This window comes from Pseudorca crassidens, chromosome 3, assembly GCF_039906515.1.
Source record: "Pseudorca crassidens isolate mPseCra1 chromosome 3, mPseCra1.hap1, whole genome shotgun sequence".
Lineage (NCBI taxonomy): Eukaryota > Metazoa > Chordata > Mammalia > Artiodactyla > Delphinidae > Pseudorca > Pseudorca crassidens.
The window spans coordinates 9,151,767-9,179,249 of record NC_090298.1 but is presented as its reverse complement, the minus strand read 5'-3'; the positions used below and the strand labels follow the sequence as shown (position 1 = coordinate 9,179,249).

Genomic DNA, 27,483 nt, shown 5'->3' with positions numbered 1-27,483 from the left:
GCAGCTAGCAGAAGGGATTGCTCCATTTAAGCAAAGAAAGGAGTGAATGAGTGGGGTTCTCGTGTATGAAGCTTCTTGTCCTAAAGAAAAGTTACTGAACAAACATGGAGAAGCAGAAAGACATGGCACTGTTACATATGTAAAGGAAGAAATTTCAAAATGACGATTAGACAACGTAAAGTGGGTTACTGCTGTTGACATACAGACAGGTGTATGCCATGTGGGACTGAGCAGAAGTAGACTGCAAGAGGGTGAAAGAGGAACTGTGGTGTGGGTGTGTGGGAGGGGTGCCTGTATACACAAAACAGGACTTGAGCGCCACCAGGTCATCACAGCCTCGCCCAAGGTAAGTCCTTTCTGTGTTCCTTGTGGCATTTGACTCCTACCTACAATGGAAACTTCTGCTCATTTTTTTGTTCTTTTCCATTCTAACTGGGCTCCTTGAAGGCAGACCCTATACCTCATTCTACTACAGTACTAAGTACAGTGCTGGAAACAAAAGAGACACCAAAAAAAAATGAGAGTGGGGCTGGGGAGAATTCACCTCCTCAGACCCTCATTTCACTCGTGATGTTGGCTCTGTTCGCAACAAGAGTGGCTGCAAACTGCACAGTAGGAGAAGGGAATTCATGGCCACTTTCTGAGATTTCACTGTACAATTTCCTTTGCAATAAAGTTCAGCTTCACAGATTACACATGCCCTATGGATCAAATAGCATTTCACCTACCACCACTGCATTTGAAATAAATAAAAATGCATAAATGATTTTAAAAAAATCATAGAAAAAGTTTTGAACCTAGAAACAAAAATTAGAAACAAAAGGATCTCTTCACAAAGGGCACTTTAAAAACCTCAAGCAACCCTTTCCTTTTTCTCTGATACATATGATCAGTATGTGAAGTGGACTTTTACTCTATCCAAATCTCCACCTAAAAGACAACCTGGTGAAACTTTACACTCAGATCTTGCAGTGGAGGCGCAGAGCTGGGTGGCATCCTGCCTGTGGCACAAGAAGAAGGGCTTCGCTCTTCCCAGTGAGGATGGGCTGTAACCACAGTGGAGGGAGAGAGGGGGAAGGTGTGTCTTCTGCAACTATACTTTCAAGTTCCTACTTAGAATGGAGGGGCTATAATCATATGTAACTTGAGTTTTTTCTTCCATAATTATTATACTTTTAACGATCTGGATTATCTGCCTGTGCCAACTAGTAATGCACATTTCATAATTCTGAAGCAATCTTGCAACAAAGCAAAAATAAACCAAAAAAACTAGGCTACAACTAACGTTTTTATTCAATTTTTCTCTCAACTCAGAAGGCAACAAACAACCACATAAAAAAGGGAGCACTTTAGAATATATACACATAAAGTTGGTCTGGGTATCTAAGGTATTTAATAGAAAACTAACATCCCAACTAAGTAAATGTTCTACTCATTGAGCTTCTACAACAGTCATTTCTAGGCCTTATGGTCATTACATTTTCATTTAAGGTACTATATTAATTTCATGACTACAAAATGAGGCACTCATACAAAATAGATGGGAATGAAAACAGATGTATCCTGTCTTATCTTTATGTTGTATTAAATGCCAAAGATATTGTTGGGGATTACCTGAAAGAAGCCCTTACTCGTGATGGCTGTTTTATTGATTAAAAAAATGACACAGGGCAGTAATGGACTGAAAGGAAAACATCTGATTGAGGGGCACGTTAATTAAGTAGATACAAGGAAGTTAGAGAATCTCCACAAGTGAGGCTTCAGTAATACCTTTGTAGTAAGACATTTGTTTTCTTCTTGATGGCAACTGAATAGGTAACATTCTAAAGGAGTATTTTAAACATAATCATTTAATTTTACAATATAAAAAACTTATCACAGTAAGTAGAGAGCTTTAAAATACTCAATCCTGAAAATGAGAGTAAGTAGCTCACTTGCAACGTTTAAAAAAGTGCCAGTGTTCTGATACTGGTGCAACATTCTTCAGAGTGAGTGAGTGTGTGTGAGTGTCTCTGTGTGTGTGTGTGTGTGTGTGTGTGTGTGTTTTTGCAAATGCAATACAATGTAGCAATGTCCAGTGCTTCACTGTTTTGTTTTAAAAAGTCATCAATTCAACCTAAATTCAAGAATTACACTTTAATAGTAGCATTTTGCCAATACAGAAAGGACATATCATCTAAGATCAAATCATCTGAGAAAAAGTTCTTCTCTATTACTTGAATAAGGGAAAGAAAAAACACAAGACAAGAATCCACAGTAATAACAGTTATATTAAATGCTGAAATAAAAATTACTTTTCATTTACATCTGGAATTGAGATGTCCAATCTCCACTGTTTCTCCAGAGAACAGGAAAAAAATCACCTAAAAACATGGAGGTTTTTAAGGCTAGCTATACACAAACTTCACATTGGCATTTTTCTTCAGTGTTCATCTCAACTATTAGTACTTAATAGTTTAAAAATCAAACAGAATTTGCTAATAATGAACAACTGCATACTTCACACTATGACCATTTGATAACTGGTCATGTAAAACTAACCCCAAATGTTGATTTGTCTTCAATTTATAAATAGTAAAAATAAAGCAAAAAGGTCTTCTTTCCTAATTAAATTCCTTGAAGACAGTCTTAGCCCAATGTAAAATGAAGCAAAACTACACTATTATTATTTTTTTAATTCTACATGAAGAAGGGCAGCAATACTAGCACTTTCTGAACTAGAAGTTTTAAATATTTATAAGACTATTGGTTAATAATAAAATCTTGATGCTACCCAAGTAAATAGTATGCCAGCAAATGCTTTCCTTATGAAAGTATTCACCTTATTGAAAAAAACAGGACAAAGCACAACTGAAAAACCAGGGGAAATCCTTAAGTAAGACAAGATAAAGTTATCTGCCAGTGAAATGGAGGGCAACTTTTTGGCCATTCATATATATATATATATATATATATATATATATATATATATATTCACACACACACATATATATATATGTATATTATATGTTGTTTTTTGGTGTTTTTTTTTTTTTTTTTTACAAAATATCTGATAAGATTCACTTAAAATTTTGTAGAATAACAATTTTTAATCTTTTGATTAAATTAGATCTGCCTAGATCTCTTTCTGGTAAAACAGATAAGTGTGTTCCAATAACTTTATATCAAGATCTACAAATTCTCTGAAAAATTAAAAAAGAAACTTAAATTAACACGATCAAGTTATATGCCCAATTTGATAATATTTTTCTCCCAAAGAGAACAATTCATATAGACATACACCATGACAGGTGGCATTATGTTTAAAATGCTCCTAATTTTTACAGTAGGACTAAATTTCTAAGTAAAGGTAGGGCTAGCAAAGGCCTTATTTCAAATATGAGAAAGGGCTACTACAAACTGCGAAAAACTGTAACACTGAATCCTATGTCGAGTTTTTTTTTTTTTTTTTTTTTTTTTTGATACTGGTGTTTTAAAGTAATCACTTACCACTTCAGGAAAAACTGTTGAAATATAAAACAACCAGAACGTGTTGCTTTTGGTAACTTATGTTTGGCTGACTCTCATATTTTAAAAATTCTCAGATTTAAGCCTATGGGTTTTAATACTATATGGAAATTCTTTTATGGTTTCTTAAGATCTATGCTGTCCATTTTCTCTGAGAACTAAGTTATCATTCAAAAACAAATACTACCCTTACCATATACCATCACCATTAAAAACCTGGATCACATGCCCAACCATTCTATTTCTCTAAACTTCTAACTTGAAGCTTTGGTTATGAAGGAAAACCAAGTTTCTAAGTGTTCTGCTTTCTGAGATTTTTACAGCACGTTTCCAATGAAATACATTCTGTACTCCTATGTTAAAAGGCCAGCTCAGTCAGCTTCCTTCTGGTCAAATAAAATCAAGTTGGTTTTATTTATAGTTTTATTCTGTAAACAAAAAGCTCTGGAAACTTTGGAGAAATGCACTGCCCCTAATCCTCACCCAATGATGCACTAACCAGCAGGACCAGGGGTTCTAACCCGTCTTCTCTAACGCTGTCAATCTAAGACCACAAATCCCATCTACATTTGACAAAACATTTCAGTATGTCCTTATTCCAGGAAGATGCAGTATCACTGGTGATGTTATCCTGTAAGATTTATGATCTTCCATGACTTTGGCCACTGCTGACGAAAAGACAGCTGTGTGTGGGAAAAGGGGGCTGGAGGATCTAAGGAAAAATCTTCTTTTGGACTTCTTCTTTTCTCTAAGTATAGACACGTCCCTAACAAACACAAAACCCAACTCCTGATGCTGATCACTAGGAATATTAAATTATCAAAATTAAAAATAATTTCCTCACCTAGCACAAGATACTATACAATATTACAAACACAGACACATGAAAAAAAATCAGGCAGTAGAAAATGTACAACAGCTTTGGTGTTATACAAAATAACTTCCAAAAACGATTGACAGTGAAGCACAAGTTCATGTTTTCTTACCACAGACACTCCACTGTTGATTTCTACTTATTTCCTTTTATGTTCTTGGTAAGGTCTGAACAGCCAAGACAGAATGTACAGTTCACTTAATAAGAACTGCTAGGAACACCAGGACATTGCATTCCAAAAGACGTCATTAAGAAGTCTTGCCTCTGCACTATGGCTCTGTGGCACATTTCCTGTCAAGATCACAGCAGGTCCAAAATAAAGTGACAACTAGATTTAATAAATTAATATACATTTTGTTTAAAGATGTACAATGCACATTCTGTTTAATCCAAGGTTTTAGGGTATCCCGGAACTTCTATTTACACATATACAGACCTCAGACAGCAATGATGTCAGAAGATGCAGGAAGGGCAGCAGAGCCTCGCACTGCTGCTTGCTGAATGCTGAAAACCCAAGTCAAATACCCTTAACTTAAAAACAACGCTGAGAGATCACTGGGGAAAATCTCCAGAGAGAAGTCCACAAAAAAGGACACGTAAAGGCGGGGGAAGGTCAACGTAGTTGAGACAACCACTTTATTCTTGGGATGACTGTGGAGGCGGCGGAGATGTGCCTTGTTTGCCAGATTTCCGTTCATAGTTCACGAGGCGTTGGCCCACAAGGTACCTAGGTTGTTAAAAACAGGGTGGTTACTCTCTTATATTGATCTTACTTACTAAAACATTCTTCCTTAGAGCAGCCAGTGATACATTTTTTAAAATGTAAATCAGATCACTTCACTCCCACTTAAAACCCTTCAGTAGTTAGGTAGGTACAAGGGGAGTCTAGAATGAATACTGGCAAACAGCACAAAAGCAGGCATCTCATAGCAAAGGTATGGATTTATGGGAAGACATGAGAGCAGCACATGTCAGAAGGCCTCAGATGCTATGCAGTGGAGTACAGGCTCTGGTCCATAGGTGAGGGGCCCTCATAAACTGACTCTTGGAGGCCAGAGGTAGGTAAGGTAGAAGAAACTTATTCAGGGGATTTATCTGTTATGGATCATATTTTACAAAACAGGTAAGTGGACAGATCTGAAGAAATGGACTGGAAATATGATAATCAGAAAGCTGGGTAGGGAGGAGAGTAAAACCTGAAAAGCTCTAGTTCTAAAGAAAAGGAGAAATCAAAGGACAAAGATTTCAAGGAGGTCAAAGGAAGAGGGCACAGAAATGACTGTATGCAAGTGACTGACAGAAGGTACGAGGTTATGGTCCAAGAAAGAGTATTAAGTGCTCCTAACCTATGAGAGGTGATGGCAAAGGGAGCAGGACTGCAGAAACGGAGACAGAAGTGCCTGTGGATGGGATGACAGGGCTGGAGGTCCTCCACCAGGACACAGCGTCCCCATGATGCCAGCAGGAGCTGGGGGGAGCAGTAGTGATGGGCTGCAGTGACCGTGGGCGAAGGGCCTGGAGGCTGACCCGGGAGAACAGTGGGTGACAACGCTGATGGCAACAAGCTGCGGGGGGCGGGGGCGGTGTGGGTGATGGTTTCAAGCGGGCACGGGGACCCACTTGGAGGCAGCAGTGCAGACCAAGACGTGCCCGGCAGGACTTTACACATCTGTGTAAGAGGAGGAGAGTGAGGCCAGCACGTGACAGGGCTGCCAGGGAGCTGGGGTCTCTGAGGCTCAGTTTGCTCTTCAATAAAATGAGAACAATAGTCCTATGATTGCTGTAAGAAACAGAAAGCAGGCAAAAGCCTCGGTAACAAAGGCCTGGCATGTGTGGAGGGCTCCGTGTGGCAACTTTTATTTTTCCCCGTGACTTCCTCCACCCTGACTTTCATCTATCACTTTTCTGTTGACAAACAGGTCTCATGAGGTACTCTGGCAATTTACGCCAAGAAGCTTAACATTTCACTTTTTAAAACATTCCACTAACCCTACTGCTTCTTCATCACAAGCTCACTGTTTCACCCCTTTTCTTTTTGTCTTCTTGATTCTCTTCCCGAAGTTAATCATTCCTTATCCCACTGTCCCCCAACCAACCGGTGTTTTTTCAACTTGTGAGGAATTTGTAAACTCTTTGAACAATGACAACTGAGCAATATCTGACATGATAATACACATGGCACTACCTGACACACATGTAATCACAAACCACATCAAGATAGCAAGCACAGAGAGAAAAGGAAGGTAAACTTGCCCCAAACTGAAAAGTAACTCAGGGGCAGAAAAACGAGACTCTGAACCCATAGCCAGTTCTATTACCCCAGCAGCCTCTCATGCCCACAGCGCACACGCACACACGCACACTTGGCACCTCCTCGGGATCAAGCCCTGTGGCAGATACACTGTGGATGTATAATGGTGAACAAGACACGCCCTCTGTCGAGCCCGAGTTCAACGGTTTTCTGCACGAAGCAACGAAGCAACGGTGGGGAAAGATAATAGAGTGCACTGGGCTGCAGGCAGCTCCCGAGGGTGTGTCTCTTTTGCGCTGGTGCCGGACTGACTGTGCCGCCAAAACAAGCGAAGTGAGGGAAAAGGGCTTTCATCGCTGAAAGCCCCTCCCCATTCTTTCGTGGTTGACAGAACTTAATACTCAGCCTGCCTAAGCCTTCTAGTGTTTATTACCATCAGTAAGTGCTTTGGAGAAGCCCTGAACACTCTCTAAATTTAATTCTTAAACATATTACTCTTAAAGAGCCCTCAGAGTAAATGAGGTGACCATATAATCTGTCGCCCAAAGCCGGCACTCACGAGTAAAAGGGGGCGCTGTTAGTAATGACACGCAGGCAGCCTGTGTAAACTGGGACTCTCCCGGGCAAACCAGGATGGGTAGTTACAAACTTACTTCCTCTGTGAGGCGCCATTAAAGCAGAAGAGGACTCAGCCTTCCATTAGGACATGGAGGGTCAAATGGCTGCTACCCCAGAAGGTGTTTTCCTTGGCTGTTCTCAATTTCTCAGAGGTCAGGTCGCAGAGTTTCCTCAAAACAGAGGGCGCCACAACGCTTCTGCAGTAACCTCACAGCTTCTCTCAGCAATGGTCAGAGTAACCCAATGGCCCTTGGCTGCAAGAAGGGCTTAGGCAGGCACTGCTAATTCCTAAAGCAGGCTTCTTATTTTTATCTAAAACTATTTAATATATTGTCAGACCAAAACATTTGAAAACAGACTGAAAATTATTCCAAATGGACATTAAGAACTCTTCCTCCCCAAACCGGTTTCTCCCAGTCTTTTTCATCTCCGTAGATGACAACTCTGTATTTCCAGTTGCTTGACCCAACCAAGTCCTGATAACCCCCTTTTTCACATTCTACATCCAATCTGTTAGCAAATCCTGTCAATTCTACCTCAAAATACGTCCAGAATCTGAGCACTTTTCCCTCCTGTGATTTATCACAATAGACACAATAATTAAGAAATGAGACATCTTAACAAAAAGCAGCTGGACAAATGAAGTCTAGACTTACTTGTCATTTTTAATATGTTCATAAAGGCGCTTAAACTGGCGGACCTGGAAGGACAAGATTCCCATCAACACCACGACCATCAGTAAAAATGGATAAATCCGCCGGTGGACCAAATTTTGCATTTCCGCAGTAACACCTGGAAAACCAAAAAAGAAAAACTCTAAGTGTATAAAGGCTGACAGTGAAATGAAAGTATGTCCTTTTCCTAAGAAGAGGGGAGGGGCGCTTAACTGAAACTCATCCTGTATGAAGTGGAGTGAGGCAAGGAGTGCCGTCAAGCTGGAGCCAGCCCCAGCTAGAGGAAGAGCCTCGTGAACTATCCCGAGGAGCTGGACTGTGTTCTAAAGGCACAGAGGAACCAACAAAAGGATGTTCACCAAAAAGGTATGAACGAGATTTATTCTTCTGAAAGGTCATCGTGGCCGCAGTGTGGAGAATGAATTAGCGATGGAGAGTTCAAAACAAGGCAACCAGACGAGAGGCTGCTGAGGTTGAGGTTAAGGTGAGAGCTGATGTTCATCTCAACGTGAGCTGCAGGCAAGGGCTCCAAAGATGAGAGAATGGGTTCCAGAGGTCAGATCAGAGGCACTTGGAACCCAGCTGAGTATGAAGAGCAGAGAGCCTCAGGTGACACGGATGACCTTCAAGGTTTCTGACTTATACACCTTGTTGGATGATAATGCTAGTAACTGACAGAGGGAATTCAATAGAAGCAAAAGATTTGGAGGGGAAAACTTTGTGCTTATAATTCTGAACACATTGCTGGCTTTAAGGTCGTGTGAGGATTCTTCAGTACATAGCTGATAATATCTAGATGTTAAAGTGTCACAAATTAGCTTCTCCTCTTTGGTTTTTCTTTTACGCTAAAGAATATTTTTTTAAATGTCAATACTTTCTCACCTGCCTAGGGAAAAAAACTGTACCAAAGCGTTTTATGATCCTCATCTTGCCCTAACTAGTGAAATCTAAGAAAAACAGTCTTTTAAAATCACTGTTTTAGCTGGATTTATATTTACAATAAAGCATTTGGAGCCAGGCAACCTTTGATACCATAAGTGACAAGAATGTAATGATGTGAATAAAGGTGCTCTCTGAAGCCCTCAGCCAGCATTACCCACCAAGTAAAGGAACGACGCCGGACGCGATGACATAAGGTACACACAGGGAAAGCAAGAGCACAGAGATCACTGGCGCTGCCAGTTTCCGAATGATATACTGAAGGTCAATGTTCCGGATGCCATTTGCGTAAACCTGAAACATAGAGGTAAAAAATGAGAATAAGGATACAAGACAAATTCCTCCAGGTTAACAGAGCAATCTGCTGAATTCAAGCACAGGGAGCTGGATCTACCAGCCCAAAAGATTCAAACTTGTTATTTTTTCAGAAGTCAAGGCAAATTCTGGAACACAAACATAAGTATGGTATCCATAAGTTTTTAAAGAAATGCATTTACTTCCTTACACTTTGCAGTTAACTCTGCTAAGAGATGAAATAATAAGATGCTAATCTAGAATAATAATTACACTAGCCTTGTGCTATACGATACCAGATGGCATCCAATAATATTAGTTGAAGACTACACAACTTGAAGTAACTTCATACATAAATTGTTTAAGAGTGACCTGTGTTACTACTCAAGATTGCATTCATTTTATCTGAATATAAGAAAACATTATAAACAGGAAGCATGTTTCTAAAAAGCCTGTATAAATTAAATTTCAACAATCGAAAGGTATTTTATGGAACAATTTAGTATGAAAGAATTCTACAGTGAATTTTTTTTAAATTTAAGAATTTCTAAAATATTTCATCTCATCTAGAAAGTTCTACGGGATAGTACTGCAGAGGAAAGAATGGATGGAAGTGGGGAAATCTTGGGAATAATGGAAAATAAAGATGGTATACAGAAGGGGACGAAACAGCAGAGCATTGTTTGTGTTTTTCCCCCAGCACTTCAACCTCTCCTGGCCCATAGTCACACAGTGTGGTGCAACTCCAATCCCCAGGTCCCTCAGAAGTGGGCCAGAGCATTTCAAGGTGAATGACAACAGGCTTACTGCTCCACAGGTCCCCTCTGGCCCACCAAAATCCTTTTAACCCAAATGCATTTAAATTAATGCAGCAAGGCATCCCGGTGTTTCTCAATCATTTTACTTAAACTTAGACACATGTATGAGAAAGAATGCATCAGAGAGCAAAATATTATAGAGATCAACAGTGTTTCACAGCCCCCAGGTGTAACTTCATGCTTATTCTCCACAAGGGTCAGAGTCTCATCTGGAAACTCTAGAGTGGACTGGTCTGTACTCCTATCGTGAATGGACATGCTGCCACGCAGCCCGCAATCCATCTCACTTCAGAATCAGCCCGCACTTGAGAGATGCATGCAAACACACACCAATTCCCTGGCTCTCCCCACCCTCACAAATCTCCAAGTACAGAAATTGTTGGGTGAGTTTCTTGTGCATACTGGGCTGAGAACTACTGTATTTCCTATACATCAAAAGGAGGTATACCTTCAGTGCTACAAAACTGTAACACCTTATTAATTTGATGCTGCCCTAAGGACAAGAGGGTTGTCCATAAGTCCATTCTTTAGGTAACTAAAACTTAAAAGAAATAAGTACCAAAATCTACTATGTTGGTTACTTTGGAAGAAATCTTCCTAAAATGAATTATCCTACTTCCTAGCCTTATTACCAAAGTACAGAAGTACCATCTATTTTTTTCAAGGTGATCACCTCAATGACCACATTATATGATAGCTCCATAACACAAAACTGTCTTAGGTGTTACATAGCTAAAATATTCCCAAAGAGCTCTGCTTTTTTAAATCTATTTTTTTCCTGCCATTTTCTTTATTTATTGCCTTGAACAATAACCTCTTTTCCTTACTACAGGCTTACAAAACTGACTACCAAGCCTTCATCAGAACTCCTGCTCTAAAAAAAAGCACATACGCTAAATTTTGCCTTTACTTTAGTCAGGGTTCTAGGCACTTTAAGCTACTGGTTAACTTTCAGATAAGGGAAGTGTTAAGAGTAGCTGATGAAAATTCATGGTGTAAGAGTAAACTGCCTTTCTCCTTAAAGAAAAAAAAAAAAGTTACATATGCTCATTAAAGAAAATGTATAAAACTTAGAAAAGTGGGAACGTGGAAAGTAAGAGTCCCATAAGCCGAACTTGCTTACCTGCTCAATTACAGTTTTCAGCCACCACTGAGGACCCATCAATGTTATAGCTGCAATGATTTTGGCATGCAGGACTCCAAGTGCCCAATCCTAGGATAATAAAAATCATTTAACAGATTTTTGTTTGTTTTTAACAATAAACCCAGCACAGAGGCTATTTCTTGCATTATTAACTTCAAAACAAAAACTCTGTTGGATTAGTAACGATTTCACAGAAGAATAAATACGCTGGAAAATCCAGGGAATTTTTTCCCCAACAGCTCAAGTTCAATGTTTCTATCAAAACTCATTCTTGTGTCTTTCAAAAAAAAAAAAAAAAAAAAACACAACTACATTATTTTCCCAAGAGAACTAAGAAAAGTGTTTAATGGAGATCTGAACAAGCAAATAAATAAAACAGTGCCCTGACTTTATTTCATCAAACCATCCTTGGGCTGTTTTTCCAGTTGGGCTCCTGAAGGCTCAGAGCGCTTCCAGCCGGGTGTGCTCGCAGTTCTGCTGAGCTGTTACTAGGACCTCCCCAGTCACGCCAAGCTCCCCGCTGTGCCTCTGGCCTGCCCACCTCACTATCCACCAGGCAGCCAAAGGGATCACCACTCCCACTGTCTAAGTGATCTCTTAAAGTGCAAGTCAGATCATTTAAGGAGACCTCCGTGCTTACAACCCTGAACACAGCACACAACGTCCTTCATAACTGGTTCTGTTTATCTTAAAAATATATATATACATGTATGTTTTAAAAGTATCAAGTAACATTTAAATCTATTCTTACATTAAACTGAAACCTTTCCAGAGAAGGCTGGAGTCCTCTGTGACCACCAGCCCAAATCCTGATCCCTCCCCAGCAATAACCACTGCTAACATTTGGTATGTATCTTCCACATTTGTTTCCTTATGCACCGATCTATGTCTATACATGTATGTCCCATAGGAAATATGTGTATCAGTTTTATATGGATTTTGCTCATACTGTTCTGTTCCGATTTTCTGGTTTGGTTGGTTGGTCTTCCAAAACATCTTCAAATAGGGTGGGAGGCTGATGCATGTACTGAATTCTTGCATAATCTCAAATATCACTCTTCATCCTGACAGACAAATGGGTGAATGACGTTTTTTCTAGGTATAGGAAGGTTGGGTTTTGTCCCTTTTATCTCAATGGTCTCTAAATGCCCTTCTACCTTATGGTTTCAGTGCTGCGAAGTCCACTGCTAGTATGCTTTTTTTTGAAGCTTGTGATTTAATTCAGAAATTTTACCAAGATGTGCCCAAATATGCATTTTTCTCATCAATTTTCTTTTCACCAAACCTGATGAGGTCCTTCAACCTACAGATCAGTTCTTTCTTCAATTTAGTTAAAAATGTCTATTTTTGTTTCAATGCTGTCTCCTATTTTTGTTTCAATGTTGCCTCATATTTTTGCATTGCAGAACCCTTATTATGGCTATATTAAGTCTCCTGGGTGTATCCTCCAAGACTCTTCCTCTCCCCTCAATTTCCTATTCTTCAGTTTTGCTCTGTGCATCAGTCTTCCAGGCCTCCAATCTGACTAGCCACATCTTTAATTCATTTACTGAATTTGTTTGAAATCCACGCTATGTAACATCACGACGATTTCACTCTGTTTTATGGCTGCTATTGTGTGTGCATGCCCACATACCCCTGTGTTTTTATTCTTCTATTTGGATGCTCACGGCTCTGCAAGCAGTTCTCCATCACCGGGCATGTGTTCTGATGGCTCTGCCTGGCCTTCCTTTCTGTGGCTGCTGGGCCCCCCTTACATAAAACATGTGTTATTTTTCTCTGTTGGCTCAATGTGGTTCAGAGGCTCGGATTGAGAATATCCTAAAGGGCTGCAAAAGGATCTTTAGCCTGTTAGACCTCTGGGATAGCAAGCCAACAATTCCCAAATAAGAACATGGAGAAATCCTCCTTGCTTTTTTCTCTATCTTTCCAGGCTCACAAGCAGGGAAGATTCAACCACCAACTCAGCTTTCTCTTGGCCTTTGGGAGTCCAGAAGGCACCCAAGTGAGGTTAATGTTCACCTGAGGAGGTCCACAGATCACTGAGGTTCCAGCTCTTTCAAGATCCACTGCTTTCCAGTCCTTTCCCACAAAAAAAGACATACCACACTAGCTCCTCTGCTAGAATTAAAAAAGAGTCCAGCCTCCCATAGGTCTGTAGTCACTTGACGCAGGAAAGGCAAGCAGCTTCGAGTCAGGGATGGACAAAAAGCAAGCTGTTCTCTCAAACTTTGGGATTTTATCCAGAATATTAAGGATACCATGCTGCACACTCTGTTTGCAAGTTGTGTTTTTCCCCTACTCAAAAACACGTGACGGCTTCCCTGGTGGCGCAGTGGTTGAGAGTCTGCCTGCTGATGCAGGGGACACGGGTTCGTGCCCCGGTCCGGGAAGATCCCACATGCCTGGGAGCGGCTGGGCCCGTGAGCCATGGCCGCTGAGCCTGTGCGTCCGGAGCCTGTGCTTCCCAACGGGAGAGGCCATAACAGTGAGAGGCTCGCGTACCGCAAAAAAAAAAAAAAACAAAAAAAAACCACGTCTGAGAGCTATCTATATCAAAACATAGAGCAAAACAAAAATACAAACAAGCGAAGAAATACACAGCTCTACTTCCTTCTTTTTAACTGCGGCACTGGATTCAAAAGCAAAGATATATCACATTTTATTTAGTCATTCTCTATTGATGGACATCTGGGTTGCTTCTAATATTTTTGACATGGTAAAAAATTATATAATAGCAGAACCCTGTTCATGTCTCCTGCACACATGTAAATGTTTCTTTGCAGGATATTCTGAAAAGTGAAAACTGATGAGTCATAACATATAAGCATTCTTAAAATTGAATAATTTCAAATAATTCTCCAAGGTCACAATGTTGGGCACTGTCAAGACCACCAGAAACACAGGTATAAGTGAACAAGCTGCATCACTACTCAATGCAGTGAGGGAGAACAAACAGTATGGGGAAGTTGGAGCCCTTAGTAAGAGTGTTAGAAAAGGCTTATTACAGTTTCCTGGCTTGTGTGAGGTGATTTGGGGAGGATTTAAGGAAGCAGGGCTTTGCTCTATTCCAGATGCTAAGTAGAAAGTACAGGTAATCTATAATTGGGTATCTTAATAAATCTTATCCAGAAGAAGGGACAGGCTGAGGCTAATCAAACTGTAGTAGCAAACAAAGGAGCAGCCAATCATGTCAGCCAGGGTACTGGCATGTTGGGGCATTTTTGTGGTTTGAACAATACTCATGTTTTGCCTGCGTTCAGACATGATTATGGAGGGGTCTTGAGTTTGTCTTGATCCATCTTGGTCACAGAGTGGCCTTGTGTGATGCTGATGTTCTGTCAATTGTTCACATTCAGCAGGAGGCCTAGCTCCTGGACCCCAGGGGCTGTTTTGCTCGTTTTCAGTGCCGCGTACTGCACAACCTCAGGAGGCGTATACCATCTGTTTGCCACATCTGCAGTGATCTCTTGGGTTACGGTAGCATCTGCCTGACCCCTCCCCTATAAAGTTGTGTTTCCCTCTGAGGTAGCAAGTAATCTGTAAGGTGACACTTTGTCACCATGCAAACAACCACTTCTGCACTGTAGTGGCATCAAAACATGACTGCAAATCCTTCTCCCGTGGAGTGGTAGGGGTCTATATCCCCTTCCCTTAAATCCAGGCCAAACTGTGACTTGCTCATACCCAGCAGAATGTAGTGAAGAGCAACGCTGCAGGACTTCTGAGAAAAGGTCATAAAACGTGATGCAAGTCTGCCTTGTTTGTAAGAAGCCCAAGTGCCTTGAGGCTACCAAGCTGTAAAAAAGCTCAAGTACATCCAGGGGCTCCAGCCAATAGCCCAGATACGGTGCAACCAATAACCAGCACCAACTCTCACACATGAGTGATGACGTCTCCAAATGATGCCAGCTAATAAGGCTGTCAGATCACACTCAGCCACTGAGCCTTCCCAGATGAGACTCCAGATAACATGAAACAGACACAAGCCAATATACCCTGTCTTAATATCTGATCCACAGATTCTGTGGACAAAATAAATGGTTGTTTTATGCCGGTAAGCTGGAGCTGCAAGGTAACTTGCTATTGCAGCACAGTAGCTAAAGAACCATCGACTTTCACCTGATAGGTTCAGAATCCATTGACAATCCTTAGAATCAATTATTTTGTTAATTATTGCAAAACAGTAACTTTCCTAATTAATTGTTAATTCTTCTACCTTTATTGCGGGCATTATTCTGTGAAAAACAGCCTTACTTCAATCACTGATGCTATTAGACTACACTGCAATGCAGCTCCTACAGAAAGGCGTCATATATGCTTAACGATTCCCCTTTCTTGCTCCCTTTCACTCTGATTCTAATCTATGAGCACACCGGATGAGAGGAGGTCCCCTATGTCGTATGCTCTGTCTCACTTCAAAGTCTGCCCACTCGCTCCCTCCTGGAATACACTTCTTCCTTTCCCACCCACTCCTCCGCACTCTATCGTGCTGTCCTAGACATTATCTCCTGCAGAAGACCGCACCTGAAGCCCCCAAGCTGGGTAGATGCCTCTCCCACACGATGCAGTGCTTCTTGTGCTTGCCCCAATCACAGCACAGTAACCATCTTTCCCACCAGCCTTTAAGGTCCCCAAGAAGTTCCTGCATTAGTCTCATTTCCATCTCAGTTATACAGTACAGGGTTTGGATGTACATTAAAGAATTCAAGTAAATATTTGCTGTTAGATGAAGTTTATGGGGGTTCTTCATCTGGAAAGTAGAGGACAATTTTCATTTCTGAAAAATTCATCATAATCTACTAAAAGGAGATTTTTAAAACAAGGCTGAAAAGCCTTTGAATGACTGAAGTCAATACCTAGCTCTTTCTCCTAACATCTCTTAAAAACTTGAGGTCTATGACATTAACTTCAGGCTCTAAGTATGACAGAAAAGTTAAATTTCTTTTTCTGTGAGCATTTTAAGGCCTTTGCTGTGACCTGCATAGGTTCCCTCAGAATGCTCTTTTTAATAAGCCTGTGACTTTGTGGGAAAAAATGCTGCAATTTTTCAAAAGGGTAAGTTATTACTTCGAGTCTCAAAGCCAAAAGGAGCAAGGTATCTCACCCTACCTAAAAGTGAAAAGTTCAACACATTAGTTTGTATCTTTACACACTGGTGAAGCCTATAGTGATATTTTAAACCTATAAAGTAAGGTATTTTAAAGGTGTTGCATGACCTGCATATCTCAAAAGCTAAAATGCATTATCTAATCGATTTTATGAGTTCCTACAATAGAAAAAAGTAAGGAATCTTCCTAAACAAACTGCTTAAAATCACTTTAAACAATTAAGAATTTTTCTGATTCCAAATACATAAAGAAATATCATGAGCAAAAGATACACACTTACCTGCCATGGGTAAAAAAGAGGAGTCTGATCCAAAGGAACCCTCAGGGGGGCAACAATAACCAGCTCAAACAGAAGCCCCAGAAGAAGCGGGACGACTCCAGCCAGCAGCACTGCAACTATCACGGTCTTCATTATCTATCAGGGAATGAAAAGCCTTGTCATTAGAGACTCTATGACTTTTAAGCCAAGCTCTTTATCTCATGTGGAAATTTACTCTTCTTTGACCTGATGCCTAACAGAACGAATATATACCTTAAACAACTTACATTTTATGTTACACGTTTAAATGAAATCTGAATGTGTAACTATAAAAACTCAAGCTATAACAAAAACATGAAATTACTATGCATTACTGCTACAAAATTATAGGAAATTCATTTTATTACATATATTAATCAGGTGGCTTTGCTGCTTTTCTCAATCTCAGTCTCAGGAGTAGGCTTTTGTTTGTCCATGAAAAGCTACTGGTTGTCCCAGGCCCCTGATCCAGTGGTGGTCCACCCACAGGCTGACCTGTGACCCCTGAGATGGACTGGTATAGTTGAAGGGCTCTGCATAACCCCAGTTAAGGTAATTATCAAGTTGATCAAATTAGCTCCCCTGAAAACAGTACAGTCCAACAGAGCTTACTATGATGACAGAAATGTCCTGTATCTGTGTTGTGCAATATGGTAGCCATTAGCCACAGGGCTATTCTATTAACACAGCTCTAGAATTTGGACAAAGTGGCAAAATGAAAATAAAGTAGACACAAAGAGAAGAGATAACATGCAAGAGCCACTATGAAATCCTGACAAAGAAATCAGTTTTTAAAGTGGCCTTGATGTCCCTTTTTCTTAAGGGAGCCTCAGTAAGCACATTCATTTCAACAGCAAGAGATTAAAAATGGTGTGCATTGAGGCAGTACCTACTTCTTCACATGGCAACATGATATGGAAGAATATCAAATGAAAAGTGGTACTAGCTAGTTTCTGTATTTTAAATATAGGTAAGTGTCTCATCTTATGGATTACACAGCAATCAACTCCCTCCATTCTTAATATACAATGAATCTCCTATGTTTTTCTTTCAACATTAATATTAAACAGCTATTAAACTTTCAGTGAAATCAAGATATAAATTCAGATACAAAACCAGAGTTAATTATACAAATGAAAAGGCATAAAGCAGTGACCTAAACATATTTACCAGTCAGCCAACATTATGATCAATCAGTAAATTACCACACAATTTCCCATTTATGTGAAAAACACTGACTTAATCCTGAAGTCAACATTTGATGTATTAAAAAATCTTTTTTCAATCAGATTTTAGAAAAAATATCATTAAAGGAAATTTCTACTTAAACAAATTGATTTTAATTTCTACAGAATATCTTATTACTCAAGGGCCTTACCGGATCATTTAATAGCATGATTTTCTTTTAACCCTCAAATACATCTGACTATATTTCTCAGAATGAACCAGAAAACTACTGTCTTAAAGGAACACTCTTTCTAATTCAAAAAAATCAACTCTCTTGACTCTATCAACACAGTGAAGAAACAAAAGTGAAAAGATTAAAAGAAATTACTGGAAAAATATTCACTACTCCTGTCAGACAAGATCAGTCTGTATTAGGAAAACCTACCATAAGGGACCACTCCTTAACCTTCTGGAAGATCACTCTGCGTCCCTGTGGCATCCATGCCACCAGCACTGTCACCGCCCTGATGGTTAGCCAACAAACATAGAGACCACAAGCAGCTGTGTAGAGCTCATGGATTTTGGCAGTCCCCGTCCAAAATGACATTAACCAACGGCCAGCAAATACTGAAAATAGAAAAGCTGATATATTACACATGTAGTCATGTAAAGAGAACTCTAATCTTGATGTCAATGTTGTACTACTAGTATTTTCAAAAATTTTAGTCATTTTAAGTCATTATTAAAGAGACATCACATTTTGATATATCAGTGTCTTTGTTAAAAGCAAACCAACAAAATAAAAACAAAACCCCCCAAATTCAAAAGAATGTAATTATTTGACTAAGATACAACCAGACCACAGTAAGTCACTGGGGATGAGCTCTCCTGTGACATGCATTCTGACTTGCCAGGCCAATTACTTGTTCTTTGGGGACTGAAACCACTTGAGGGGGGTGTTATTTTTATTGTCTGTATTATCAAATGAAATCATTATGCACATAACAGGCCAAAAATGGAAAATTTACTTTCTATTATTTGTGTTGTCAATACTTTTAACATTTAGGAACATTACAAATAATTTAGAGTAACTTTCTTTCAATTGGGTCATTCATTAAGATAGAAAACTAAGCTTATTTTAATCAGAAGTGGGCACATTAACAAAATACCACACTAGTTTTTCTTAGGAAAAAAATTAAGATCTAAATATAATGAAACTTAGGAAACATGTGAAAGTTGTCTAAGGGACTGCCTCACACAAAGAGTTATTACAAATAAACTCCACAATGTACCCACAAAAATCTAACTACCAGTCAAGATCATTTATATAGTAACTTTCTTTACATGGTTACTTATCTTAATAAGGCTGGAGAAAAAAGGAAGACTCCATTTCCAGTGTCTTTTTCTCCTTAATACAGTACTTACCTGTTACCTTTCAATGTCTAAAAGGAGCTAGTGGCTGTGCTGAACATGTTCCATACATTTTCTCATTAATCCTCCCAACAACCCTGCAAGCAGCAATGACCTCCACTCTGAAGACTAAGAAACCGAGGCTCAGCAACAGAACCTTGCCCAAGCAAGGTCACACAAGGGCGGAGGCTGAATGTGAACTCCTGTCTACAGGACAGAGCTCATGCTCTTGACCGCGGACGCACACTGCCTCCAGTCAAGCTAAACCACCCCAACAGTCAGGTTTACAAGCCACAGTGCTGATAACGTTACACACTTCTTTGCAATCTCACAGACAGCTTGGATATGAAGATAACTCATTTTTTGAAGACAAATACATGTTAAGTATTTATCTACATGAAATAAACACACGTGCATGTTAAAGATATAAAAATACCACTGATAATTCAGTAAAAATGTCTAGCATTCTATATATACATATTTCTACTCCAAGATTCTTTGTTGTTCTTTTTCGGTTGGTTTTTAAAAATTTAAGGCTTCCCTGGTGGCACAGTGGTTGGGAATCCGCCTGCCAATGCAGGGGACACAGGTTCGAGCCCTGGTCCGGGAAGATCCCACATGCCGCGGAGCAACTAAGCCTATGCACCACAACTACTGAGCCTGTGCTCTAGAGCCCATGTGGCACAACTACTGGAACCCGTGCTCTGGAACAAGAGAGGCCACCACAATGAGAAGCCTGCGCACCGCAACGAAGAGTAGCCCCCCCCTCGCCACAACTAGAGAAAAGCCTGTGCGTAACAATGAAGATGCAACGCAGCCAAAAATAAAATAGAAAAAAAAAAATTTAAAGGCTGCTTTTCATTCCATACTTCACATACTTCTAAAGTGTTTTTGAGAGGTCAGGGTTAGTTTCTAGTTTGCAGTAACTTAACATTAGCTAAAATGCAGCTACAATAAAGTAACCTATGGGGAAAACAGCATCCTCACCACCTTAAATGTGTACTATGACAAAAGCATTTCTATGATTAAACATAACTGCATTCCTTCCACTAGATGGTGGGACTGGATTAACAGGGAAATATTTACTTAACAATCTTTAACGAAATTAATGTACCTGTATTGCCAAATTCAAGCACTAAAACTAGGTTTCCTTCTTTTGTTATCTTTTTAATATTTCTGATAAAAACATGAAAATGGAACACAAAAATCACAAATGTAAAGCTGTCCAAAGTTCAAAAACTGAGTTTTCTCAACAATGTTTACTACACTGCACCCAATAGTTAACTAGACTTTGTCTTTTTAACAGCTGAGGTCTGAGTAGTGAACTTAAGAGCAAAGTTCTCACGGTCAAAAATCATTGTGCAGAAACAGTGAAAAACAACACAACTTTATTTTTACCAGTTTAAGGTGAATCACAACTCTTACAAATTAGAAACTATTCTTTTTTTTTTTAAGAAACCTCACTTGAAATTAACTAGCTGCTCTTCCCCAGCCTTAGCCCTCATGGGAAAACTCAAGTATTTAATACAAATTTGATTTATAAAGTTATACTGAGTTAGTGCTATAATCAAGACACTAACTCAATAACATGTACAGGCTTGATAAGACCTGAAAATTATCTTCACTTGATTATTTAAGTGGCTAACACATATCAGTATGATTCAGAATCTTCTGGCTTGCTATAACACTAGCTAGGAGGCGGCGGGGGGAGGGGGCAGCAAGTTGTTTCTGACACTTTGTCACTGGCTTTGGACTCTACCCCCATCTACCCCTGACCTCTGCAGAAGATGACAAACTACTATATTCATCGACAGCTTCTTACTTGTTAGATGAAGAAACCCTGTTTAGCTGAAATTTAGCGATTAGTACTTATGATTACCAGGTGATAAAGGGAAATAGCCTGGCTTCATAAAGGTCTCTAGCAATAGCATGCAGTGGATTGGAAAGATAACTACATAATGAAGGCAAACATAATTAACATCAAAACACTAGCTTGAAAAAAATGACTTAAGCCACACAGATGACTTTTTTTTTATGCATACATTTTTATTTTAAAATGCTGAAAAATTTTTTATAAAAAAAAATTCATGAAAAATTTCAACATATACCCAGGCAGAGAAAATTCTATAATAAAATCCTTTGTACTCAATCACCCAGTTTCAAAAATTATCAATTCACAGCCAATCTTAACATCTTCTATAGTTTTGCCTACTTCCCCACCCCCAGAACGCTTTGAAGCAAATCCCAGACAACTTTTTGAGAACCCACACTGCAATAAGAAAACGTCTATATAAAATGAGTGACCACAAGTACTTTACTTCCAAAAATTAATCATAAATTGTATATTGACTCTGTCCCCCTCTGCTCCGATACAAATGAGTCCAATGAAACGCAGAGCCCTATAGAGAACAGTATCCCATATTCAATAAAAATGGGGATAACTACTTCAAGTTTATATGTGATGGAAGATCACATGTCAGCAAGACATACCCTTTTAAAACAAAGCATCTTTTCATGATGTCATTAGCAGAGAGCTAGGATAACCTCATACCTGGTAGAGTAAGGCAGATGAGGCTGGCGATCAGTAAGGTTATACACATGAAGACAATCAACAAAAATATCTGCAAGGCAAAACACAGCAGTGCATAAACAGAATTCATCTGTGCTCAATGCATTTTATGACACTCCTCAAAGAATCAACACAATTCTCCCAGTAAAAAACGATCTGCCTATATTTGTATTTCCAGGATCCCTTCCATTTCACATAAAAAGGAAATTTTCATTTTAGGTAATATTAACTATAATTTTGGCCGAAAGGAAACTGTGCCCACTTTCATATAATCAGATACATCAGCAAGTACCAATATATTTTGAATCAGAGAGCACAAAAATAAAACATAATCAGCTTAGGGCTTCCCTGGTGGCACAGTGGTTGAGAGTCCACCTGCCGATGCAGGGGACACGGGTTCGTGCCCCGGTCTGGGAAGATCCCACATGCCGCAGAGCGGCTGGGCCTGTGAGCCATGGCCGCTGAGCCTGCGCGTCCGGAGCCTGTGCTCCGCAACGGGAGAGGCCACAACACTGAGAGGCCCGCGTACCGCAAAAAAAACCAAAACAAACAAACAAAAAAACATAATCAGCTTAAATTTTCCCCCACTATTAATTAAAACTAACAATATTTGCTTATTTTTATCAAATTCTCAAAAACAACTTCTCATGAAAGGAAAGCTTATTCCCTAACAGTGCTATCCAATTAGAACTTTCTGTGATAATGGACATGTCTACTCCTGCACTGCCCGACACAGGAACCACTGGCACAAGTGGCCACTAAGCACTTGACATGGGGTCACCATGAATGAGTAACGGAATTTTAAATTCTACTTACTTTGAGTGTGTGTGTTGTCTACAAGAAATGTACCTTCTTTCCTTTTTTCAGTTTCATTGAGGTATATATGACAAATAAAACTGTAATATATTTAAAGTGTTCAATGTGACTTGATATATGTATACACCGTGAAGGGATTCCCACCATCAAGGTAATTAACACATCCATCACACCACATATTTACAAACTGTATTTATTTTTAATTAAGTTTAAAAGTAAACAGCCGTTGTAGCTATAGCTGGTGGCTCCTATACTGAGAAGTGCAGATAAAAAGGAAATACACTGAGACAAGAGGGAAGTGGCTACCCCGGACAGAAAGACAGGGTGCTGCTTGCTTTGACCTGACTGACTAAGCCCAAAGGGCAGAGCTCCAGCAGGAAGACTGGAAAGCACTGACGATGATAACACTCCGAGAGGGGGCTGGAGCCTTGGTCAGCTTTCGCCGCCAGAGAAATCCCTTAGTGATTCTCTCTCTAATCTAGGCCAGAAGTACCTTCTGCTTAGAAAATACCTTTTGTCAATCCGAAAGCCTCAAGTCTCACAGCTCCACCCCCATCTCTGAGAGCTCCCTCCCCAGCTCTTGCAACTCGCCTGCACCTCCCACCCCCCACTCCACACATTCACCTCCCTGCAGGTTCCATACCTACCATGGCTAATCTGCCTCTTGTCCTGACACAGGGCTGGAATGCCCTTCCCACTTCCCATTTTTTAATCTGCCTGACCCCAAACTTTAAAGACTTAAAGGTATCAACTCCTCCTCCACGAAGCTTCCTGAACAAATTTCAAAAAAGTGTTTTGCGGAGCAAGAAGTGAGCAATCATATGACACGCTACTAATATAGCAGGTGACGTGAGGACTAACACCTGGCCATTGAATCTAACCCCATGAAGGTCACTAGTGACCCTTGACAGGAACAGTTTTGGTGAAGTTTGGGGTAAGTCTTGCTGAGCCAAGTACTTCCTTAACTAATCTGGTCTTCAGTTTTATCAGATGTAAACAAGAGATTACTACTCATACCTTGCAGCATTGGGATTAATACTACAAGGATTAAAGAGAGGAAAACACTAAAATACCCCCTCCAGTTCCTGACACACAGGTGAAATGAATCAGGAATGGCAACTTCTTATTTGATCTAGGGTCTTCCATCTTGTTCCTTTCCAACAGCAGGGACCAACAGCACATGGACTCCCAACTCCACGGCTTACATCTAAAATTCCATCAGCTTATCCGACATTTACATATATTATGTGTTGCAGAATGAGAGGCCTAAAATGTGGGTTCTTGTCAGGAAGACTGCAAGATGCGTCTACACAGAGGACCATATACTAACAGCGCCGATAACAGCAGAAAAACTCCTCAACAGAAGCTGGAAAGCTCGATCCCTGCTAAGTCGGGGCAGCACCTACCCTGAGTGGGAAATGCGGGGGCCGGCGGTAAGGCTGGAAGCCAACAGGCCCGCCCTGCTGGAGGATGGCTTGGTGGGCTGCATGCAGGCCCTCCCCCACCACGGGGAGGGCGTTGTTATTTCGAGCGTGCTGGTTATTGTTAGCTTGTTGGTTTGCACTGTTCTCATTTTCTTCCTGGTCTCCCAACAAATAGGAATGAAGATCCCTGTGTAAAAATTGCATCAGTGAAAATGCTCACCTCAGATCAGAATAAAACAGAAGACGTGAGACGCGAGACTTACTTTCTTGATAATTATTACTTAGGGGAGAAAATGTATGAGTAGAATCTATGCACAGCACTGCTATTATCTCAATCAGCTCTAAATGTTGCTGCGTGCTTTAAATTAGACCTTCCCAAACATAAAGTTAATTAGCCTACAAAATACCCATTCAATCTATTTTATGTTTTCTTCAGCCCGTATCTGAGAAGAATCAGTAACTGAAAAAAAAAAAAATGTGCAATGCCCAAGATACTCTATGTGAAGAATTTTAGGGAAAAAACTATCAACTTCTTTTTTTCTCTGTAGATGACTACTGTGTCTGCTGTGACACGCAGCTTGACTAAAACATCAAGCCACAAATCAGTTAAGGCACAAATGAGATGGGGGGAAGGAGAGGGCTCACGGTAGGGCACTGAGCTGTTAGAGAAGGATAAATGTTCAAATACAACCAAATGCATATAGGCATCCCTTGGAGATACTGTGGATCTAGTTGCAGACCACTGCAATAAAGCCAGTATTGCATTGCAATCAAGTTTTGTGGTTTCCGAGTGCATACAAAAGTTATGTTTATACTATACTGTCATCTATTAAGTGTGCAGTAGCATTATGTCTTTAAAAACAATGTATATGCCTTAATTTAAAAATACTTTATTGCTAAAAAATGCTAACAATTATCTGACAATGCAAGGTTGCCACAAACCTTCAATTTGTAAAAAATACAGTATCTGTGAAGCACAATAAAAGAAAGTATGCCTATATTTCACATTAAGGTATCTACAGGATGCCACATATTTTCTGAAAAAATGTTTAAACTACCGAGATTAAACTTCTAAATAAGTATATAATATATGAAGCTTGAAAAAACTTAAATGCATCCTGCTGACTAAATGACTGAGAAACCAAATCTGAGAAGAGCTAGCTCACTTATCAGGTTAGGACTTCTAAAATAAGGGTAACTTGGTTTGTTTTTAATGCACTGAAAAGTATTTTATTTTTACCCTGTGTAATGAAATGAAAGAACCTGGGCCAGCAGCAACCCTCTGTGAGAGGGTAAAAACATGTACACATTTCTCCATAAAAGGATACACAATGATTAGAAAAATAAGAAAAATTTAAAACTTTAATAAGCTTTAAACAATACACCTGCAGATAACACTAAATTGTCTCTTATTAAAACTAACTTTTCCTGAGTGGGGCATACTTTTTCAGAAAGGTTATTAAACTGACACAAATGACACACGTACGAGTCACCTGCCTGTACTTACAGCAAGTATCCAGCAGTAACAGTCCACGCTCGCACCAGTCCCTTCAGCCACTGCCGCGTGTGTCCCTGTTCAAGTAACGCTGGTAAGACAACTTGAAGCAGAAGCAGCTCAAGGGACAGTTCACTCACTGGAGCATCACTGAGAGTTACGAAAAGCCATATTTTACAATGTGAATTCGATTTTCCCTTATAACTGTTAGACATCATATTAGACATTTAATGGAATGACAGCAAAACTTCTTGAAGAGTCAAATGAACTCACTGTCTTTATCACCTCATATCCATTCTTCCTTAAAGAACAAGGAACATCCCTCAACCAAAAACTGCTCCCGACAAGGGTTGCAATGACCTTCGTGTTGTTAAAGTGGCGGTCAGGTCTTGGTCCTCACCTCATGTGCCGGCTTAGTAGCGTATTACACAACTGGTCGCTCACTGCTCCTCAGAACACTTTCTCCATGAACACCTTTCCGAGACACGCTGAATGCGACCTCCTGGGGCTTCGAATAGCACCTTTCTGTAAATTTCTATATACTGCTCAGACATCTTCCCTAATTCCTAACTTATACATCCAAAGTGCCAACTCAACGTTTCACAGTACACACGAGACATCTTAAGTTGATCATGTTCAATATCAAATTCCCACTCTTCCCCTTAAATCCTGCTCTTCCGCAATCTTCCTCATCCTAGTAAATGGCAACTCCATCCTTCCAGGTGCTCAGGACAGATACTTAGATCCCTGACTGCCTTTCTTCACCCGACATTCAAACAAGCCAGAGAATCCTACTGACTGTACCCTGATACCCTGAATCTAACCACTTCTCATGACTCCACTGCCATTTCCTCCCTCTCAGCCACCGTCGCCTCCCACGGGGATCACGGCATTACCCCTAGCTGCCCTCCTGCTCCGGCCCTGGCCGTCCCAACCCTGGCTCTTGTCACAGCCTCCAGAGTGATTCCTGTGAAACTTATGTCAGACCACTCTTCAGCTCAACCTTTCCAAGAACCCCCCAAATCACTCAAGTTAAAGCCAAAATGCTTACTTACAATGGCTTACAAGGCTCTCTAGGACCTGGCTTTCCATGACCTCTCTGACCTCACAGCCAACTACTTTTCTCCTCCTTTTACTGCAGCCAAACTGGTCTCCCTGCTGCTCCTCAAACAGACCTCAGGCCACTGCATGTGCCCACCTCCCCTGCAAGGACACTCTGCCTTCAGGGGTTCACATGGCGCCCTCCCTCATCCCCTCCTCCTTCAGGGCCTTCCTCACCTGTCACCTCCTCAGGTCCTCACTAGTCACTTCCTTGCTTCGTATTTTCCCATAGCACTTACGACCCTTTGACATATTATGTATTTTATCTATTTTATTGGCTGTCTCCCCAAGTGAAATATAAGCTCCACAAGGGCACAGATTTTTCTTGATTCTGTTTTGTTCACTGTTACATCCCTTGTACATAGAAAAGAACCTGTTATATAATGGGCCCTCAATTTTGCTGAGTGGAAGAACAGACTAAACACTGTTACAAAAACTTAGCTAAAATTCTAGGTATAAAGAACTACCAAAAAATGGGTCTACGCCAACAATATATAAAGCCAGAAACCGTGCTTCCTGGTTCTCACTGTGACGACCCAAATACATAAGGAGGGAGAACCGACTTTCTCTAGGTAGGGAAAAACTCAGAATAAAACCTCGATTTGGATTTTGACGAAAAGACCGCAGAAGCATGCCAGGCAAACATGGGGAAGAAGGTCATTCCAAACAGAGAGGGAAAGACCAGGAGCAGCTAGGCATTTATGGGGAGACTCAATGGAGGCTGAGCGTGGCTGGAGAGGAGAATTCAAGTCAGACAATGCTGGACAAGATGCTCGAAAGGCAATGTGAGATGCCGAGCCTTGGATGTCATTCTAAATGACCCAGATATTATCGTGTACATTATGGAGGAAGAGGCAGGTGTGTTAAGGATGGATTATAAATGGGAAAAAAACAGGAAGGCCTAAACTAAGGTATTAAGTGGTAAATCACATTGAATTAGACAAGAGACTGTAAAAAGAATTAGAACTGACAA

General features: G+C 40.3%; 1 protein-coding gene across 1 annotated transcript in view; it reads right to left on the bottom strand.

Annotated features, from left to right (window-relative positions):
- Positions 1–1,270: 1,270 nt before the first annotated feature.
- Positions 1,271–27,483, bottom strand: part of MARCHF6 (membrane associated ring-CH-type finger 6) — a 76,101-nt gene continuing 49,888 nt past the window's right edge. Inside the window, exons 18-26 of the mRNA XM_067730370.1 lie at positions 25,422–25,559; positions 23,897–24,101; positions 21,657–21,726; positions 18,141–18,322; positions 16,511–16,645; positions 11,099–11,188; positions 9,025–9,157; positions 7,907–8,042; positions 1,271–5,108 (exon numbers count right to left, since the gene is read on the bottom strand). Of these exons, the coding sequence (XP_067586471.1) occupies positions 5,018–5,108; positions 7,907–8,042; positions 9,025–9,157; positions 11,099–11,188; positions 16,511–16,645; positions 18,141–18,322; positions 21,657–21,726; positions 23,897–24,101; positions 25,422–25,559 (1,180 nt within the window). The 3' untranslated portion in view covers positions 1,271–5,017. The remainder of the gene's footprint in view (positions 5,109–7,906; positions 8,043–9,024; positions 9,158–11,098; positions 11,189–16,510; positions 16,646–18,140; positions 18,323–21,656; positions 21,727–23,896; positions 24,102–25,421; positions 25,560–27,483) is intronic.